Genomic DNA, 19695 nt, shown 5'->3' on the forward strand with positions numbered 1-19695 from the left:
GAGAGTGGAATTTGTAGACAGTAGATTTATCTTACACGCCTCGTCATTACAAATATTGTTTCGGAATGTTTAGTTCATTAAACTAGATAGAATTAACGTTTGTTTATTCAAACGTAAGAATGCCAATTCTTTTAAACGAAGATGACGTAACGAAATGCTATTATCTTTTTTGTAAATATTGACATAAATGATTATCATGGAACTATTATGCTTCGTAATAACTTCTAAATGGTAATGCCATTTTTAATTGACATTGGTAAAATACTGCTTTGAGATTCGTATTTGCACCGAATAGTTGTTTCTGTGAAATATGCACTGACACATCATTTCTGGTATTCTTCACAGAATCAGCATGGCAAACTGTGTAGCCTAGCTAGCTATGTTTGAAAGAAGTAAAAATTCATTTGATGTTTAAATGACATGATATTTGTTAAGAAAATATAATTTACTCCTCTGTATAACTAAATAAGGTTGTGATTATTTTATACGGCAAATGAGTGTAATTTTATTGGCATCATTGTTTGTCTCCATCAACTGCAAAAGATTGGTTTAGAGAAAAAAAAAATTGTTATCGGCTAATCTTAATGTAATACAAACATTTGTTTCTATTCATTTATTACACCTTTATTAATGATAATAAATGATAAAACACAGATGTGTTATGTAACAGGCTTTATTGATAAGTAAAGTAAGGAACTGCTGGTAACTGTTAAGATGATAGACATATCATAAGTGCACCTAGTAACAATTGCAACAAGTTGTACTTAATTTAAGGTAACCTTCCACATCCTAAAAAGTCAGCTGAAACTATGATTGATTTTGTCTCGTAATTTTATAGAAATAAAAGATTATACCATCGGATAATTTTTTATTTTTTTTTGCTAAATTGTAAGTCACCACTTTGTAAAGTTCATTTCCGGATTTGAGCCTGCAACGTTAAGGAGCATTTGATTGTTTTTTTCCTTTAATACAATGACAAAAAATGTTTATGTAAAGACAGTTTGTCAATTTTTACAAAAATTGTATAGAAGCAAATTTTTATTAAAAAGCAGTGTATGACATTTTATACATACATGACATGAACAGTTGTCAAAAATTGGGCCTTAAAACTTGCCACAAATTGTAAACATAATAAAACTGTCTCCTCTTGTATGATTATCATTGATTAATTTCAATTACTCTTTAATTTGAATAATTTTATAATCATAATGTTTAGAATATTATGTCAAATAAATAAAGTTATATAATGGTTATATTATTTGTTTGAGTCATTCAAATTCTTTTTTTTAATCAGATTATTTAACTCCAAAACCGATACCCATTATATAAACATTGATATTTAGTTTTAATAATTTATCACAAACGCATTCCTTATGGTTAGATATTTTTTGTTAACCAAGATAATTTATATGTAAAACTATTTACCTTTGTAGACTGGAAATGATTTTAAAGTTTATCCCCTTTTAAAGTTGAAAATCTTTTCTTACCATGCTTAATCAAAATATTTTCTTTGAGCATATTTGATATTTGTTTCAGAATATTTCGTATCACATCAGCTTTGTCGCCACAAAGGCACTTTTCTGACATAAAAGGAGCAATATATTAATGTATCTGACAAAGTGTGTCATGTTCAGACTCAATCAAACCGAGTCTGCAATTTTCATGTAATTTTGTTGTGATAAATGCTTCCGAGGGATCACTTTGTTTCCAGGTTTAAATTGTATCTAGCACGCGCATGAATGAACTATTAAGGACATATCACAATATAGTACTAAGATATTTGACTTACATAGTGGGGTATTACCTTTTAATCTGAAGTAATTACTAGATAATGTCTTCCTTTTTACTGCAAAATCTATATCAAAATTAGACAATAAACTGAAATTGCGTGGTGCAATTACATGGGGTTTTACTTAATTCTCTAACTTTAGCCTCATTCTTAATGCAATTGTACGGAGTTCAGGCTATAAAAGAACGCTCCATTTGGGAAACAAGCAATTTGTTTGACATCTTTTGGCGACTTGTTTGATATTTAAGAGTGGGATTTAAATGTTTTTAATCCATTAGAGAGAGACTTGGAAATTATTTTATGTCCAAATAAAAATGTACAATTCGATTTAAAGAATTATTCCAAAGCAAGAAGTATTACCAGTAGTCCTAATTTTCTGATTATTTTCAAATAAAATATTTGTCTTTGTTTTTTTTAAATGTATGTTAGACGGTTTTAATGAATAGTTTATAATACTCCACTGTTCGTGTATTTTAGATAACTTCGAATGTTTCTTCCCTACATTGCTGTAACAACATACATACAATGTAATTATTGCTTATATCTACGTACCAGACATGTATGTTACGTATTATCAACAGAAACAAATCAAATCAAAGGACCTCATTCCTCCACCCTCACAGTTACATTTATTGAAAACATAATTAATAATTAAATAATTCACTTATTTATTAGTCATTGTTGTTTCTTCATTAATCAAGAACAACGCTGAAGAAGGGAGTCACTAGACGGCATTTAAGACAAAATCAAAAGCAATCCGAAAGCACATTTTTATTTTCTACACTTTCGAGATTGAATAAGAAGTCTGAAAATATCTAGTTTCCTTTATTTTCAACCATATATTTTGTCTACATTTCCATACGCCCACTAGATTTTGGTTCTCTATCAACCAAGTATATGTGAGACAGTTTGTTTGCCAATATTTCTTTCCAAATTGTCTAAAACTTAGGCTACAAGATAGAAAAAAAGTAAATTGGCTAGGATATGAGGTGCAACGGTACATCGAATAATAAAATGCAGAACATAAATTGTGCAATTTATTTCATAATCTTGTTGTCTGTTTATAATTTGTTTTCATCTTCAGGGTAATTGCTCTCTTCTATTTCCTCTTGTTTTTGTCTTTTACATTGGCAAATGAATGTCTATCAGATACTTGTATGGCTATTTTTGCTGTACTCTAATCCAACAGGACTACCGATGAAGCCTTCTAAATTATCTTAAAAATGAAGATAATTGATTTTAGCGGGAAACTGGTGGTGTTCTGTTAAGAGACTAAAAACCTTCTATTCTATTTTGACCAGTCTTTTGTATTCCGACAATACAATGTAATTATCGCGACATAAAAAGTAGACTTTTAATTGTTTTAATGTTCTTTTCCGTTGTTCATTACGTTTAAGTATATCACACTTCAAAAAGATCAGCGACGTTAAAACAAAATGTAACATTAACCTAATCTAAGTACCTGGTGTTACCCACTTGCATGTATCTTCATTTGTTCACTGCATAATGCAAACCATTTTTAAAGTTATAAAGAGGAACACACTTTGGAGAAAAAACAGGAGTTTGCCAGTTTAAAGAACAAAAATATGTCCCAGGTTGCTACTAATTTTAGTAACAAAATACAAAAATTATTTCAGTATAATAATTATTATGATTGTATGCTATTTTATCGCATCTGCCATTTATTTTATAATACAATTATTGATTCTTAGGAAACAATTACACGTGTCAGCAAGATGTGATAATGATGACGGTATAGTTAGATGACAATTACAGTACGACAGTAAAAGGAACAGACAACATAACCCCTAAACTAATAGCATTTAATTTTTTATTCAGTCAAACAAATCATCTATGATATTAAGCGATATTTCTTTGACGTTTTATTAATTGATACTTCGGATGCATTGATGTAACAGTAATGGGACATATAATATGATTTTATCCAATCTACTTACATGTATGTAACATGCATAGCGAGGGCCTCTTTGTCCTGGTAAATAAATATTCCTGTACTAACAGTTGAAAGGAACGGGGCTCTCAAATAGTATTGCAGGGCGTGTAAGAAAACAATATTCAATTTGGTTAATTGTTTCCTATACCAATAACACCTCCTCGATACTTAATATTAAGTTAAGTTCCTTCGCGTATAAGTATAAAAACAAACACATGTTATCACGAACTTTATTGAGTCTGTGTATGAAAATATATATTCAGTATGATACAAATTAATTCTGTAAGCTTATTTCCGTCCAATATACACTATTTTATATACTTTATTAGTATTATGATCATATTTATTCTGTAGATATATTTACTATCAGACTTATTTAATGCAAAACATATGTATTATTTTATTATTTGTTTGTATACTTATCTTTTACGAGCCACATGCGTTTCTATACTATATTTCTATTTGTTACTTAGTTAATACACTATAGGGAATGACTATTTATCACTAACATAAAATAAAATAATGCGTATATAATATGACAATAACTTCACCAATTATGTAAATGATATTATAAATTACTGAAAAGTTATTGTTGAACACTAGTATACGTTACTATTGCATGTCACAAAGTAATAATATTATAAAAGTGATCGGGAGGTGGAATCGATGCATTAGCTTGGTGGTGATAAAGCTCGCATCAGTATTGATCCGAGTTCAAGTTGAGATTTTTGCTTGTTTGTATATGACTAATTGCTTCAGTCTTCGATGATACGCCCGATTGAACTTCGGGGTAGTGACGAGTTAATAATAATACGAGTAGTGTGTGACACACGGTGCGGCTGAAACTCAATGCGCTGTGCGCGAATAACGTGCATTTTGTTTATCGGGACTACACGAGTTGAATTTGATCAGATAAAATAAATGAATTGTAATTTATTGAAACCACATAGTTCATGACAATGAAGTCAAATTGTACAGTATCATTCTATTTGTCATAAACATCTTATTTAAACTATTTGGAGTGATGATTAAAATCTATTATAAAATCGTGATCGTATTTCAGAAAAGGGAGGTCAAATGAGACTGGACCTAATTGAAAATTTTAGTTGTTAATGAAAATCATTTACAAAATGGATTTAATTTATATTTTCTTATGGATATACTTGTTAACGTCAGTATGTATATGTACAGGAAGTGAAGATCTTGATGGTGAGGGTGATCAAGAATTTCCAGGTTAGATAAACAGTTCAATTTATATATTGTAAAACAATTTTATTTAATATATGCTGGAAAGATAGTCATTGTATTGTTAGATAAGGCGTGGATATTATTTTGTTAATGAAATTAAATGTATGGAGAATTTCTATTCTATTAATATACAAAAGCTACAGTTTAAGCTGTAGAAATAATTATGCGATGATTAAACTAAATCTTAAGTTTATTATTATGGTCTGCTTTATTTTATATATGGTTGAATACGAACTTAAAGTATACACAATAAAAAAAGTTTCACAATAAGAAAATATGATAAAAGAGGTAATTCTTTACAAATCGCTGAATTTACATTAACAGCGTTATAACAAGCGTGCACCCCTACGAAACAAACATCTTTTGTTTGTTTTTATCTGCATGCTTACAAACTTCAATAGCTTATGAATTAAAAACGATGTAAGTATATTTAGCTGCTTTGAGACAACGGAAATAGTCTCAAATCTTCATTAGTTCTTATTTTCTTTTTCCCGTTAGTTTTGAATATTTTATATCGAATTTGATACAGTTGAGAAAATCACTTCGGTCGATCCATCATTCAACACGACTATATTATTTCTCATCATAAAGTATTTTTTTTCAACTGGGTAATGACTTGAATGAGTGCATGAGTTTTCGATGAGTCAATTTATATTCCCCTGTAGAATATTGGCTGTTTTAGAAAACTGATTAATTGGAATTTATAATCGATAACGAGAGTGACTCAAAACTGCATAATGCGTTTCACTTGAGCGTGACGTATTAATGCTAAACAATAAAAATGTCTTTTTTTTGCCCCGCAGTTTTCAATTTAAATTGATTTTCTCTACAAATTGCAAATTGAATTAAAGACTCACGCGATTCAAGTCCAGTGTTATTCAATTGATTTGCATTTGAATTAAGTTGTTGTACAATGTCGTAATTAAATATAAAAGAATTCAAAATAATTAGAATTTTGAGAAGTAATGATTACGTATAGATTGTATATTGTTATATAATGAGGGTATTTAATATGCATTGTCGAGTGGTTGGGTTATTTGATATTAAGAGTAAAGACTCAATTTTTAAAATAACATGCTTATTATTTTTTATCATTTTATTGGCAAAATATATTATACTGCTTTGAAATTTTGACATGACAAAGTTTTAGGTGTTAATTATTTTGAATCAATTTTATGACTAATTTATTGATTGTGCCTGAATAAAACAAAATATGATCGGAACATGCGATTCGTTGACGGACTAAATAAATACTGCCCAGGATAAAAAAAACACGATCAAAACTGTAATATTAGATATAAGCTTCCTTAGTAGATATTTAAGTAAATAAACTATTTAATTCATTATTTTCTTAAGTATGTGAATCGAAGCAGATGTTTTCATCCCACGTGGCTGTTTTTGTAACGTGCACCTTTGTATTAAAAGCTCACAAAAAAGTATTTTGTATAATATATTTCCAGTATATGTACAATGCAAATATTGCGTTGTAAATCTAACCTAAATTATATTATAGTGTAGTAATCATTTAAGTAAAATCTAAATTAGTGTCATATTGGTGACGAAATCACATATTAAATGTACAGCCAGAATCAGTTTTGCAATTGTTATTTCGTGTAGCTGAATATATTTACATTGGCACTGTCGGCAACATATTTATCACCTTTCAGAAGTCTTTAATAAACAGCCAAGATTGTGTCGTTAGAAATTCCTCCGTACCAGAAGCCTGTATAAATCTGACACGGTAACAAGTATGTGTAAAACCTGTCACGCCTGATTATATTTCGTGCCTGTAACGTTCTATATATACACAGTATATTGTACATGATAATGACACATTAAAGGCTAGACATAATGCTTGTTAGAATTGTTAACAAATTCCACTATGAGAGATAACAATGTGCAGTGCGTAATACCGAGTAAAATGTTACGTTTACTATCAACGCCTGATGCATACCAATTCATCGTAATTATTTTTAAAATGAGCCGCGTCACGACAAAACCAACATAGTGCGTTTGCGACCAGCATGGATCCAGACCAGCCTGCGCATCCGCGCAGTCTGATCAGGATCCATGCTGTTCGCTTTCAGTTTCTCTACTTGTAATAGAGTTGGTAAGCGAACAGCATGGATCCTGGTCAGACTGCGCGGTGCACAGGCTGGTCTGGATCCATGCTGATCGCAATCGCACTAGCACTATGTTGGTTTTGTCATGGCTCGGCTAAAATGTTATTTTATCAGAAAAAAGCGATTGGTAAGCGTTCCAACCAGTGAAGATAACAGTGACGTATTGACATCATTTTAAAGAATATCGTTTAAGTTTAAATGACGTGACGCTAATAACGTCATTGTAAAATGTATAACACCAGTATTAATCTAATAAAAACAACTAACAATGCATTTGTTTTGTAAGATATCAAATTTTAAACAAGAATACTTAGTACCGCAACGGATAAGTTATAGTGTCATTCACGGCTACACAGAATATGACGCATTGCTCGTTAATGTGTTTATTAACCGGATATGACGTATAGATATGTCACTTAACCGGCTATGGGGTATTTTTACTTTTCTTAAAATGTCTGAGATATTAAGAATGACAATAGTCTTGCCTGAAATTTCGATACAATATAGACATTATTAATCGGAGAAAAGCACAATATATATATATTCTATTATCACAATAAACAGACGCAATAAAACTGTTTTATGCGTGGAATTCTGCTATCATGAAAAATTAAATTGTGTTTCATACAGAGGTTTTCTACTAATATTATAGACAAACATAATAGATTTGCTTTCACAAATAAGTTGAAACATAACAACACTCTTTTCTTGTCCGGGATAAAATACCTAAAATGTTGAATATCAAAACCTTGCTTTGTTTTGTATGGCTTAATTTGTATTAATTTTATTGAATTTTATTTAAAAAACATTGTGCTCTTCTGTCCAGTATTGTTATGTTATCTTATGCAGTGCACTGTAGTTCATTACACTGTACCGTTCCGTACCGTTCCGTACCGTGAGAAAACGTAACGTAAAGAAACATAACGTATCGCACTGTACAGTGTCAAACGGTACGAAAGTCTGATAATCTGTTATGATCACTTGTTCTAAATCTGATAACTTGTTATGATCACTTGTTCTAAATCTGATAACTGGTTCTGATCACTTGTTCTAAAAAGAAGGAATATTTATGGTTTTAGTATGTTTTTTATTCTTGCTGAAGTTAACATGAATTCCTTCATATTGCAGTCACGAAATTACACATGAGAAAAAATGTCACCTGAGATTTATTGTTTCTAAAATCAAGCAATTTGCTCGTGTTGAAGAATATAAACGTTATCAGAAAATCTAAGTATTACAAGAATAACAAAAACTCTTGATTTATTCATTGTTCGATTGTTCAATAAAGGTTGTTTTTCCGAACCTTAACTCAGTTCAGTACATTATAGATTTATTTCAGGCAGGCCTTACATGTCCACTAATCTAATCAATTAATCAATCAATTAATCAATCCATCAATCAATCAATCAATTCTCTATCAGAGTCAGTAGGTACTAATCTAATTGCTTAAAGACATATCCTATCTAAACCAAACACGAGAATCTTCCAATAAATCAATCTGTAGCTTAGTGTATACTTAACTAAAACCGTGGGAAATGTATAATCTGCTGACCGAACTATACCCATGGGTATCGTTGTCGTCGCTAGAACGATAAAATCGTCCTGTGAATAAATATTAGTAATCAATGATGTCTATTGAACGAGTATATGTTGAATAATTATTTTCTCTAGCAAATCTGACGGGACATTTAATCGTAGTGACAAATGTGTACACATTTTTATGCAATATATTTCACATACATGCATTCTCGCGCGAAACAAATAGCCTAATTTACATTGCTAGGTTTTCAGGTACCAATCAAATATCATACATGTATTAATACTCTTCAAAGAACCTTCTGTGGTTTAATGTAATTGACCTATAGATGAAAATGTAGCACTATTATTTAACTCATATTTGTTTTCAGCCTAACATTCTTTAATGCTCCCTAAACTGCTCGACACATTGTCATTTAGTGACAAAGTTTTGTTTGCATATCAATTCAACACCCACTTGTCTCCAGCACGGAGAGAATTAACTGCTGTGAAAGAGCATGGCAAATATTTGAGGTCGACTACGGCCTACAATATTGCATAACTAAGTAAATATTTTGCCTTCTAAAGAAGATATTTATTGAGAACCTAGCAATAAAGAACGCTTACGAGAACGTTTATATCAAACTAAAAGAAGCGCAGGTTAGTTTTTCATTAAACGTTCAATATAACAATAAATGTATCTGTGGGAAGAATTTATGAAACATAAATCACTGAAAATCTAATTTAAACATACTAGTCAGATAGTATATTAGAAGTTTATTGCTAATACATATGAGCCGCGTCATGACAAAACCAACATAGTGCGTTTGCGACCAGCATGGATCCAGACCAGCCTGCGCATCCGCGCAGTCTGATCAGGATCCATGCTGTTCGCCTACCAACTCTATAACAAGTAGAGAAACTGATAGCAAACAGCATGGATCCTGATCAGACTGCGCGGATGCGCAGGCTGGTCTGGATCCATGCTGGTCACAAACCCATTATGTTGGTTTTGTCGTGACGCGGCTCATATTGCTTCTAACGCAGTAAGCTTTTCTTTAGATGGATCTGAGAAAAAGTAATTACTTAAAGGTAAAAAACAATGATTTCTTACGCCACTAGGCACATGCCTCTCATTTTAGTTTATCAATCTAATGTGCAACGCTAGTTTTATATCAATTTAAATAGTTTTACCTGTAGTCTAAATAATGCAACTTTTGTGGGTTTTTTTACATATGTCTTACTTCTAGAAACCAACATATCAGCTAATTGTGTGTACATATTTTAGTATTTTTTTTGGAAATGTAATGGTTAAACCCTGTTAAATATAATTAAACAATTATCTTGTAAATGTTCAAGAAAATACCGTGGACGAATACCACTATTTCACTAGATAAGTATAACCTGTAAGTTTTTTATGCAATTAAGTAGACTAAATGTTTCTTAAAGTGTTCATAGATTAGAAATAATTGCTATAAATGTATGTGATTATCAAAAGTAATGGGCGTTTTAAATTTAAATAAAACCATAATACGCATCTATCAAAGTAATAAAAGCAGACGTAAATCGGAATAAAAACCCTCAAAAAACATGCTTTAAGAAGCTCTTATTATATTGCAAATAAAGAAGGATAATATATAATACCCAACAAATTATTCAATGAAAATAGATAGCCTTTAATGATTTAATGTTATAATAAAATAATAAAATATAGTAAAATCTCTAACTTGCAGTATATAAGCAAAAACGCTAATTTAAATTTGCCGTAGCTTTCGGCCTTGTTGCCTTCTTCAGCAGCATTTATTTTACTTACAAATATATCAAAATAAAACAATGGAAGTGACGTGACGTCAATGAACGACGCCCGCCGTGGCATTGTTTGCCGTCTGTCGCGTTATTCTTTGGTATTAACTCCATATGGTCTATAGGTTCTTAATTATATAAAATTGATGGTTTATTTATTTGCTTTTATTACTGTGACGGATGCGTATTATGGTATTATAAATATATAATTGATATTTTTTACTGGTGCATATTTGTTAAATTTATTGATTTTTTTTATCAAATTAATTTTTAGATGTAATTAATAAATTAATAATAATTTATTTTAATTGGAAGAGAATATGAGAAACCTACAAACAAAGCCACATTTATTTTGTATTTCATTCCGCTAATCAGCGCTCCCATTTCGTTTATAAAACCGCCTTTTCCCTTCATGTAAAAACACTTTCAAACATAATAAAACTAAAGAAACATGACATAAAACAACAACAACAACAAAAAACTGCAAAATGATCGTAACTAAACTTGCTAATTAAGAATAAAATCAAAGCACAGAAGGCGCTGAATTTGTTTGGGTCTCAGAATGTAAGAAAGGTGCAGGTTGTGAGATTATATGTTTAGTGCCACCAATGATTTCCAGCGTTTTAATTGTAGTAAAATGGCTATAAGACTAATTGCAACACTGATATTCAATCCAATGTTTATTTGACTTTAACAATTTAAAAAAATGAGTTACCTTTACTGGGATTTGAACTCCAGACCTCTCGCTTCCTAAGCGAGCCCGAAAACCCTTCGGCCACGGTTAAATTTATATGTGAACGGCCTGAAGAAAACCATATTATTCTAAATTAGGGCTTGTAACGACTTTTAACTGTTGTTTAACACAGATGTAAATAATCCTGAAGCTTACTATAAGCATGTATATTTATAAAGAATCAAAGGGCTGCAAGTTCTGTGGTATTTTCTGATCTTTGCAATCTAAATCGTACTGTATATCTGTATGCATTTTCCTGTATAAGTTTATTTTTATGTATTATAATTCATTTTGTAAGGCACATACGGAATTCTGCATAAGTAGAGTTGCATCAAAAAATCATTTATGTACTTTTTTTTACGACAGCCACACTTTATCCTTGTAAATCATGGCTACTTCCTTAACAAAAACACTTAAAAAAAGTATTTAACAAAAAAAAATTTCCTCGACTGGGATTCGAACTCGAGACCTCTCACTCACCAAGCGAGCGCGTTACCACTGCACCACGGAGAAATTATTCACAGAGTTACTGAATAATATCAAGTCATTCTAAATTTAGAACTTCCATTGCATTCAGGTTTGTAATCCTTATTAATTTCGAGGTATTATGTTCAGGGTAAGCCTGTTGTTTAAAATTGAAGTAAATATTAAAGCGAAAATCCTCTCGCCCAAACAGTCCGACATGTAGAATCTATATATTCCACTACTCGGTTTGTGTAGTATTCGGTAATCTACATGGCTAAAAATAGTATTTTCATTGATAAAATCATATTCATCCGCGTAATTTGTGATTGTGCATTTATTCACAATTCTAAAAGCCAACGCTATTGTTTAACTTTAAATGCGTTGTAATTTGTTGGATACTTGTAACAAAATAAAATATTTCTTTCTTTTAAATCGCTAGTTTTAAGCTGTTTTGAGAACTACTTGTTGTTAGGTTTGTGTAAACTTCTTTTGCAGAGATTGCATGTCCGCTTTGTATTTAGTTATTTTCGATCAGAAAATACAATAAAACAATATTAGAAATCTTCGACCATTCGGGAATTACTTTGCTTGAAAATTGATGCGCATGTCTTTGACCATCTTTACGCAGTGATCTCCCCTGAATTTTTCGGCTTTAGTGTACATTCAAAAGGGAAGTAACCGCTTCAAAAAAGTGGACTACTTTCGGCATTTGCAATTAACAACTTTAGACTCTGAAATTTCGCTACCATTATTTGTTTGGTCTGACGACCCAAACAAATAAAAACTATAATAAATCACGCAAAGTTGCCTAACGAGACTAAAAGTCATATGATAATTAGTGGTTACAAAACTGATATAATCCGCTTCTAGTAGTCTCCCTTTGATTCAATTAAAGGAGTTTTTCGCTTCATCATAGCTATCTTCGATATAAAAATTATCACGATCAAAAGCATAATAAACCACTCTTCATTGGTTGCAATTCACAATTTGCAAAGCTTTGATATTATGTTTATATTTTTTTCTTCAATATAATGAACATTAATAATTGAAATTAGTCAGTATCCCTTCCCACGAGCCTCATCTTGTTTTTATTGTTGACAATTTTGGTATTTATTTTCTTCTAGAGTTTTATAGAAATGAGGGAGCATACATTTTACTTTCTGCTTTTAAACATAAGCAATTATAAACAACATAGCTTATTATTCTTTTATAGGTTTCATTTATGTATTGTTTCTTAATGTAGCATGTTTAGATTTTAGAATTTTAGAATAAACGGAGAAAAATATAGCGCGGACAACGTTCAGTACTGTTCCTTCTGAGTCTCTTACATTTTTTCCAAGTTAATAAACATTCTAACAAGGATTTAATCGATGCAAAACAAAATCAGCCGTGCTCGTTTATTTCAAATGCCAAAGTTTTCATTATATTTTGGCAGGAACTTTTCACAATGAAAACCTCTGTTGTTGATGCTGTTTTTCCCCTCACAAATTATCGGCTATTTAAGAGTTATTTTCTGTGGTTACACAATTATTACGCTGTTGTATAATTAACAGGGCTGCTATTTGAAGTCATTTTTTTCTGTTTCTGTAGCGTGAATGACATTCCTGAAAGCTGTATCGATCGCGGAAGCAGTTTGTGCTTTTTGTTGTTATAATTTATAACGTCGGATTTTCATTTTGCTAGTTAAAGGCTAATTTATTTGTTTCTATTAAATTTTTTTATTCATATTAAGATTACTTTATCTGTCTCCATGTTATGTCTTAAATCTTTGATTCACTAATGAGTCATCAATGTTGGTTTCAACTTTTATTTTCTGACGGTATGATCGATCTTATCAGTAGTACTCTTGCACCAGAATAAGTGCATGTTAGAGGGAAATCAGTCCTACTTGCTCCATGAGAGCTGTTACAATGAACATAAAGTAGTGTACGTTACAGTTTCATCACATTGGGTCCACATTCCACCAAAGTTGTAACTATTAACATGTACTAATGAACGTTAGAGTCATATCACATTAGGTCTACTTCCACCATTAAATCGGTAAAGTAATGTTAATAATTTTATATAAATGCATTTTAGAGTAAATTATGTTTTATTATACAAACAGAGAGCTGTATATATGCATCTATTACAGTGAGAGTGTCATTGGGTGTTCTTCTTCTACCGTCTCAACTGTAGTAGTGTACGATAGATTCACATTAGGCCATTTTTCACCATTAAAGCTTTAATTATGCTCTAGTTAGTTGTAGTGTGCCTTAATGTCGCAAAGTGTCTTGTTCTACCATTAAAACTGTACATATGCAGAATATGTAGTGTACATAAGGGTCAAATAAAGTCTATTTCTACATATACCTTCAGATTTATGAAATTACCACACGACTGCAAGTGATAAAATGTTTTGAAAAATAACCTTTAGTTAACATGTTTTAAGAAATTAAAGAAATTTAATGTTTTATTAGTCACAAAACATAATAATGATATTGCTTTACTAGGCATATGCAAATTTTGGTTGAATTTTATATGCTTTAGATGTATTTCCACACCGTTTCGTATGTGATGACTATTTTTGCATATTTTGATAAGAATTTTAATTTATGTAACTTAAGAGGATTGTAAGTGCTGTATACTAGATTAAATCATTTCATTTGTTCACGAGACATTACCATGTTTGTTACTGTATGATTATTAGCAATTCGGTTTTATTTTTTTTTTAAAGCTTAAATATATGGACCAACTGCTTTAAATCCAATTTAAAGATTCTGATCTGATTTATGTCAAATTTATTACCTATGTGATAATCTCCGTTGCTATTAATATTTATTTCCAATCTGATGTTGGTAACTATTTTGTCATAATTTTTTTATATGTCTATTTACTTTGGCATGGGAATGAAATAGTAATTATCCGCAAATATAGCTCGCATATCAAGAAATTTATCACTTCATTAAAATTACATTGATCAAAAACCAGCCCTGCACCTCAAAATGGCATATTAATGTGTTACTTTGATAAGCGCATCAGCATGAAATGATTTATAATTTAATACAATTCGTCCGTTTTTTCATATTCATGACAGCTTCTCTCTAAATAATTAAATATAAACAAATGGTTGTTTCATTGATAAGGTACAAAAAAGCTCAAACCGCAAGCTAATGTAACCTACATTCAGTGTAGTGCAGTGGCTTTGCCAAAACTGCCTTCCTTTCAAATAATAAATGATTACAAACACGTACAAACATTGTTTTTAAAAAGTTGTTGCCCATAATTTTATAACTATGTACGGATTTTAAACTTATTCAGGCTAATTATACAAAAAAAATAAGAATTTAGTTTCGTCTCTCGAAAAGATTTTTTTTAATTATGAAAAAATCGATGTGCTGTTTTCTTTTCCTTTTTTCAAATCATTTTAACGCTAAACTGCATCCATTTCAAGCTAATCTACGCGTATAAATTTACCAGCAAAATCATTTATAAATTAGATATCAAAAAAGTTTTGTGCACAATTAGAACAAAAAACGAAATTAGACACTTAACAAAGTTCCGCATACCATTTGAATGTTATTTACTTTCCGATGCATAAAAGATGAAAAATGAAATGTTATAGATCGTATATCGGGATAAATTGGGATTACAACCTAAAATGCAACGATCATGTAAATTGCACAATTTGTATTAAAAAGTTAGGTTTATGTAAATAAAGCTTATGTGTGTGAATGCCACTTAAGATCGGGGTTATTTGTCAAACGTTTAGATTTCAAAATAGTTTCTTTTATATTTGATGTTTGGCTTTTAAAAGCGTTTGATGTTTATTTTGCATTCAATCTTGTTTATCAATATTGCTAACCTTAACAAAATAAGAAATGAATATTAAACGCTTTGAACAAAAAAAAAAACGTGTACAAAAGAAAGGTGATTTAAAACCCTGTTATTATTTGATTTCTACAACCAAGCTTATTATATCAATGCACACCGTAACATTAAATTATGATAAAGCATTTAGAATATAATATTTATAGAATTGTCTTTTTTTGTTCATCTGGCTTTCAGAGAAGAGGAAAATGGAATGTTTGTAAATTGATTGAGGCTTTCGCATTTTATTATATTTTATTAGTTCTTTTTATCTCTAAACCCTATATTTAGGTATCAATAACGTATATGTGAAAATTCAAATTAGATACGAAATTCAAATACATATCAGAGTAAAAGATAAGCTAATCCTTGGGGAATGCCTTCATCGTTATTTGATGTCTATTTAAAAAGCTGGGTTGTTTTAATCAAAATTTATACAAATAAGCTAACAGCTAGCCCCCCCCCCCCCCCCCCAAAAAAAAAAAAAAGAAAGAAGGAAAAATATATAGGAAAATATATGAATGCTCTAAATTAAACTTTTGGGCATTTTGTGATAATACAATGGAATGTTTGTAAGTGATATTTTACTTTTGTACATACTATGTGACAAATATTTCAAAGACAGCAACAAGTACAATTTTACAAGCATGTTATACAATTACACACTTAGGGGGGAATTGTATTTACTTTATGCTTTAAAGCATAAAATGTTGCAAATGCCAGGGAAATATTTGATTAATTTTGTTGCGTATAACGAGGTTTTATATAAAAAGTTAAATATCTCTTCACTTATATCTAAAACATGAATCTTGAATCAGATATTTTCGTTAAAATGAAATATATTTTAATGCAATATCACGAAAATGCACTTACCTCCGTTGACGCGCTGTTCTGCTGTCAACGCTGTTCGCCCGGAGACTGAAAAAAAAATGGAATATATGGGCATCAATTCTATACAGGACATTTATCAAAATGTTTGATTGATTACACATCACAACATTTTGTGTTTTTTGTTTCATGTGTGTGTTTTTTGTTGTTGTTGTTTTTCATGTTTTCCCCCATATATTAAGTACTATATACTAGTATCACAGCATTTGCTCATATTGATTACATGTCGTAGCATTCATATACAATTCTTACCATATTGAATTAATATTACTGTTTTTTTGTAAAGTTTTCTTATCTTATGTGATTAGATATTACATCGGTTTCATGTATTTTTTCCCGGGATATTGCATTTAATGGTATACAGTTATCATGTTGCATGATAATTCTGTACATGTGTTACATGTAACGCGGTTATCCACGAGTGAGATGGGGTCACCCTTGTACATATTAGATGTAACAATATGGTATACAAAAAGGTGCGATAAAGGTTTATAATAAATGATGATAAAGGATTTTATTTTAATGCTTTTTTGCGCCATCTTTTACATTACGTTGAGTTATAGTTTTAATGTTTTCGGCCTTAGATACTTAACCATACTTTTCAAAATTCTACGTTTTATATTGCTATCATCAGACATGTTAGATATAGTACTGTTTTGCAAATTTAACATATTATTGCCATACAATTCTACGACGAGAGTTAAACATCGTTTAGATAACGATTGGCTTAATTAACAAAAAAAAAAACTTACTTTGAGAAGAAGAAATACATCTAAAATACGGTACTCGATTAAATCGTACTAAAAGGTAAATTTTCGCTTAATGCAATAGCGATTTAAAAGCGATATCGTGTTTATATTTATTACCAACGTCAGTAAAGGCATTTAAAAATCAATCTTGGGTAAATAATTTTTATTTCATGTTAAACATGCTATGTACAAATTGCAACTATGATAGACTGGTACTAATGGTATTAAAGGCGGGTTATCGCTTTGTTATTTTATGATGTAAAACCGTAATTAACCTTAAGACTTAAGTAATACATATTAAGGGAATATACTACCAGGAGTCGACTTTTAAGCACGATATACCACATTATAATTAATGTTATACCAAACTGAAAAGATGTTTTTAAAAAGCAGAGCCAAGCCATTGTTTCGAGTCGGCTTAAAAGGTATTGAAAAAACCGCATATTCTGGCATTGTAGTTTTTGTTGTTGTTTTTTTTTTGGTTTTTAAAACACCCCATACTGCATAATTATGGCGACCTTTGTACATAAGTTGTGGAGGAGGGCAGTGTAGCGTCTATGATTTTAATTAGATTAAGAAAGGCAGCAGCTGCCCGTCCGTGCATTTTGTCAGGCACTTAAGGACGCTTGAATAGAACCACCGATCGGCATTTTATAATCTTAAAGGATAAAACATATGAAATCTAAATTCACAATTTTCAAGATGGTTTAAGTGTTTACATATTTTAGAATCCTCATACCTTGGACCCACAATCTCTGTGGTTCATATCTGATAAGGTTAAAATAATTTACAATTATAAACACTTGATCGAATGTGTAAATAGGTAACTGAATTCAAAAAGTTAAGTTAAGGTAAATAAAGCCCACCACAAGGTTATTTATCATCTTGTTATTTATCCATACATCAAATCTTTGTAGTTTCATTTCTTACGTTATCTTACTTTTGGCTTTACATATTCTTCAATGGTTTATATTCAATATTCATTTGCAAATTGCTTGAACTACTACTGTGATCACACTTAAACATGTTGTTGAACTTTAAGTCTATGGTTATCAATGATAAAACTACACATGTTTTTTATATCATTTGTAAACCAAATCTTTAATGAATACAAGTACAGCCTATTAACGCATGCAATATGTTACACGGCGTGCAACGATCTTGTTTGCTTTCGCTTGATGAATGACTATACAAAATATATCGGAGTTTTTTTTTTGCTTATTTTCTGCGGTTATTCTTATATTTTACACTTAACAATTTTGATTCGTGAACATGTATCAGTTGGGTTTATTATATATCATATAACTTATATGTTGATATAAGTTTCGATTATTTAAATGTTAATTTTGGCTTATGATTATCAGAAACGTTGATTTTAATGGGAAGAAAGTATTAGTTATGATTACTTATATATTAAATGGTTAAATGTTAGTCAAGCATGGTAAATCTATTTCACGACGAGGTGGATAAAAATGATTTACTTAGATTTTTGTTGTGATAAAAAGTACTCATACGGAGTGAAGAGTGTGGTCGGATAATGAATATGAAATACTATTAGTAGATTGAAAGGTGTGTTTTTTATCTTTGTGGTATAGTGTACACTCGGATTAAAGAAATATAATTATGTTTGGATATTTTTATCGGCTGTGCTTATGTGCTCTAATGTTGACATGGAGAGCTGGTAAGTCAAGTTCTAAATACTGATTTCTTTTCAACGCAACTTAATACAATTAGTTTTAAAGGATAATATTTTGATAACTCTGGGATAAACATGAATTTTTGTTGAATGTATCTTTCGGGTTTCATAAAATCAGATTATTTTCACATGTTTTAGATTAAATATACATACAATGTAATTAGTTCAAATACAGTCTAGATTTTTCTGAATTGAATCATAATAACTTTTCCTTAGTTATGAGATTTATCTCTATAAAGTTTTATTCTTACAAAACATTATATTATGTTTAACTAGTTTCATACGAGAGTTTCATTAATGAGGAGCAAGTCACACATGTTAAATGAGCCGCGTCACGACAAAACCAACATAGTGGGTTTGCGACCAGCATGGATCCAGACCAGCCTGCGCATCCGCGCAGTCTGATCAGGATCCATGCTGTTCGCTATCAGTTTCTCTAGCTGTTATAGAGTATGTAAGCGAACAGTATGGATCCTGATCAGACTGCGCGGATGCGCAGGCTGGTCTGGATCCATGCTGGTCGCAAACCCATTATGTTGGTTTTGTCGTGGCACGGCTCAAATGTATTTTGTATAAATCAAATATTAGCATTATCATGTATAGTGAGTGTACAAATTTAATACAAGTCCGAGTCGTTAACCAGTAGCATATTGACTTCATTGTTTTACAAAATCGATTATACCTTGATATTACCTTAATTTGACCTGATGCACTCCCTAGACATTTGTTAGTTTATATTTTTGGGTATAATCGCGTGTAAAACCTATTTTCTTTTTTCTTTCTTACGCTTGCCGCGTTATGTATTATACAGATGAGCAATTCTTTTACTACGATATTGTTTTAACCTCGGCGTTCTTTAGAAAGAAAGTTCTATTTTTATATG

The 19695-nt window shown here is 30.7% G+C and overlaps 1 protein-coding gene across 4 annotated transcripts in view; it reads left to right on the top strand.

The window, feature by feature from the left end:
* The window catches only part of LOC132716796 (zwei Ig domain protein zig-8-like), a 65059-nt gene that overhangs the window by 25005 nt on the left and 20359 nt on the right, over positions 1-19695 (top strand). Inside the window, exon 1 of one of the 4 annotated variants that reach the window (XM_060700126.1) lies at positions 4700-4976. The exons of 2 other annotated variants lie outside the window; for them this stretch is intronic. In XM_060700126.1, the coding sequence (XP_060556109.1) occupies positions 4856-4976 (121 nt within the window). In that variant the 5' untranslated portion in view covers positions 4700-4855. Of the gene's footprint in view, positions 1-4699; positions 4977-18401; positions 18798-19695 lie in introns of those variants that run through there. One more of the 4 variants, XM_060700130.1, reaches the window with a different exon arrangement.

This window comes from Ruditapes philippinarum, unplaced genomic scaffold (genome assembly GCF_026571515.1).
Source record: "Ruditapes philippinarum isolate M1 unplaced genomic scaffold, ASM2657151v2 ctg7293_1_1_1_1, whole genome shotgun sequence".
Taxonomy (NCBI): domain Eukaryota; kingdom Metazoa; phylum Mollusca; class Bivalvia; order Venerida; family Veneridae; genus Ruditapes; species Ruditapes philippinarum.